At 55.7% G+C, this 1,991-nt stretch overlaps 1 protein-coding gene across 1 annotated transcript in view; it reads right to left on the bottom strand.

Moving 5' to 3' along the window:
* Window positions 1-1,351: 1,351 nt before the first annotated feature.
* The window catches only part of LOC308260252 (Fc receptor-like protein 5), a gene marked incomplete at both ends in the record, with an annotated part of 44,156 nt that continues 43,516 nt past the window's right edge, over window positions 1,352-1,991 (bottom strand). The window contains 2 exons of the mRNA XM_080691561.1: window positions 1,352-1,486; window positions 1,561-1,595. Coding sequence (XP_080547687.1) covers window positions 1,352-1,486; window positions 1,561-1,595 — 170 coding nt within the window. The remainder of the gene's footprint in view (window positions 1,487-1,560; window positions 1,596-1,991) is intronic.

The following is a 1,991-nucleotide window of genomic DNA, read 5'->3' as shown; positions in this document are numbered from 1 at the left end:
CGGCACCCGGCACCTTGCTATAAAGGCAGAAGCCCTGGGCTCAATCCCCAAAAGTGCAAAAAAGGAAGTAAATTATTCTTTTAGCCAGGCATAGTGGTACACACACCTATAACCCCTGTACTTGGGAGGCTGAGATAGGAGGACGCAGGTTCACAGCCAGCCTCTGCAACTTAGCAAGACCCCCATCAACTTAGCCAGATCCTGTTTCAAAGTAAAAAAAAAAAAAACAAACCCAACCAACCAAACAACAACAACAAAACTAGTGAGCCAGTCGTTGTGTTACACGCTTGTAATCCCAGTACTTAGGAGGCTGAGACAGGAGGATCACAGGTTCACAGCCAGCTTCAGCTACTTATTGAGGCCCTCTGTAATTAGTAAAATCCTGTTTCCAAATAAAGAATAAAAAATAGGGCGATAGGGCTGGGAATGTAGCTCAGAGGTAGAAAGCCTCTGGGTCCCTCCCCAGTACTGAAAACAAAACAAAACAAAAAACAAAAACAAAAACCTAGGTCTGGGAGGGTAACTCAGAGGTAGAATCCCCCTGGGTTCAACCCCCAGTATCACAAAAAGGAAAAAGAAAAAGAAACAGAAAAGCAGGATCTCAGGCTCCACCCAGTCCCTTGGTCTCAGACTCTGTGCTTCTGCGAGCAGCTCGGGAGACCCCTAAGCACTGTACGGTTTGAGAATCCCCACCCCCTTCTTGCTGAGCCCAGCTCTCCTCACCCCAATTCCTTTTTTCCGTTTCTTACCCAGGGGTAAGGGGTTCCTTCTGAGTTTCTCAGCGAGGCCGGATCGGGTGCCGGGCTGGTTACCCGTGGTTTCTTCCTCAGTCAGCTGGCGACAACACACACGCCTATCTGCGTTTCTAGCAGGCCTGGTCTGACCCGCGGTGTTCTTCTGGAAGGCTGGCAAGGCCTGCAGCCTGGGTGTGAAGCGCGCTTGCTTGGGCAGGCAGATGTTGGCACCTGGACCAGAGAAAAGCTACCCTGGGTCGGGTGCTGGCCTTCAAGTCGCACACAGGTAGGACGCGGTGCCACTGTAGAGAAGGTCCGCGAGAAGTCCCTCGTCCCTGGTGTGTGTGTGCTTCCCGTCGGGCAGAGCGCTCAGCAGACTGATGGCTACTGAGAAATGCACCTGCCGAGCGCAGCCTCCGAGCTGGAGTTGAGGACCAGGCCGTGGGGGCCACTGGCGCTAAAGCCCACGAAGCAGCCAAGAGACATGGTGGCCCAGGAGCGGAGCCAGTAAATACAGCAGGGGGCAGGCTGCAGCCTAGGAAGTTGTGGGCATCCAGCGGGCCCTGTGCTCTGGTCAGAGAGAGAGAGAGAGCACGCGTCCCTGGCGCCAAGGCTGATCAGAGCTCGTCATTGAAGTTTCTGCTCCCTCTTGGGGAGCGTTGGGATGCAGTGAGGAGCGCAGGGGGCATGGGTGCTGGGGCCTGGAGGCTGGGCGCTGTCTTCTTCACCTGGGCGTAGATGACATAGGAGTCCTAGGAGGAGAGAGGGTTCAGATGAGGCCCAGGCTGGCGGGCCCGAGCAGAGGCCACCGGGTCAGTAGACTCACCTTGCTCTCCACGAGGCTGGGTGCAGAGGCTGCTGCTGTGGAGACAAGGGGCGTGTTTAGCGGGGGGGGCGCTCAGCGCTCTCCCTGTGCCCCTGAGCTGCCAGCCCTCTGTGCCCCCTGACTCTCCGGTCCAGCACCGCCAGTGCCCGGCACCTCAACTTTGTTCCCCACCGTGAGCTGGCTGGGAGCTCTCTAAAGATGGAGATTTGCCTCTTATCTTGTAAGTCCTTGACCTCAGATTCACGTTAGGTGTTGGCATGGCTGAAACTTGCTCGGGAGAACAGGCCCCAAGGGCAGACCTCCTCACACTGAGCCTGGGTCGGCCTGGGATACGTCATTCCAGTTCTCTTGCCCCAGTGCATGAAGGGATGGGCATGCCATCTGCTTATAGGGTTATCATAAAGATGCGTAAATGTATATACAGGCATGGG

The sequence above is a fragment of the Muscardinus avellanarius genome (genome assembly GCF_963383645.1).
Source record: "Muscardinus avellanarius genome assembly, chromosome: 3".
Lineage (NCBI taxonomy): Eukaryota > Metazoa > Chordata > Mammalia > Rodentia > Gliridae > Muscardinus > Muscardinus avellanarius.
The sequence above is the reverse complement of the archived record's forward strand: the minus strand, read 5'-3'. Positions and strand labels throughout refer to the sequence as shown.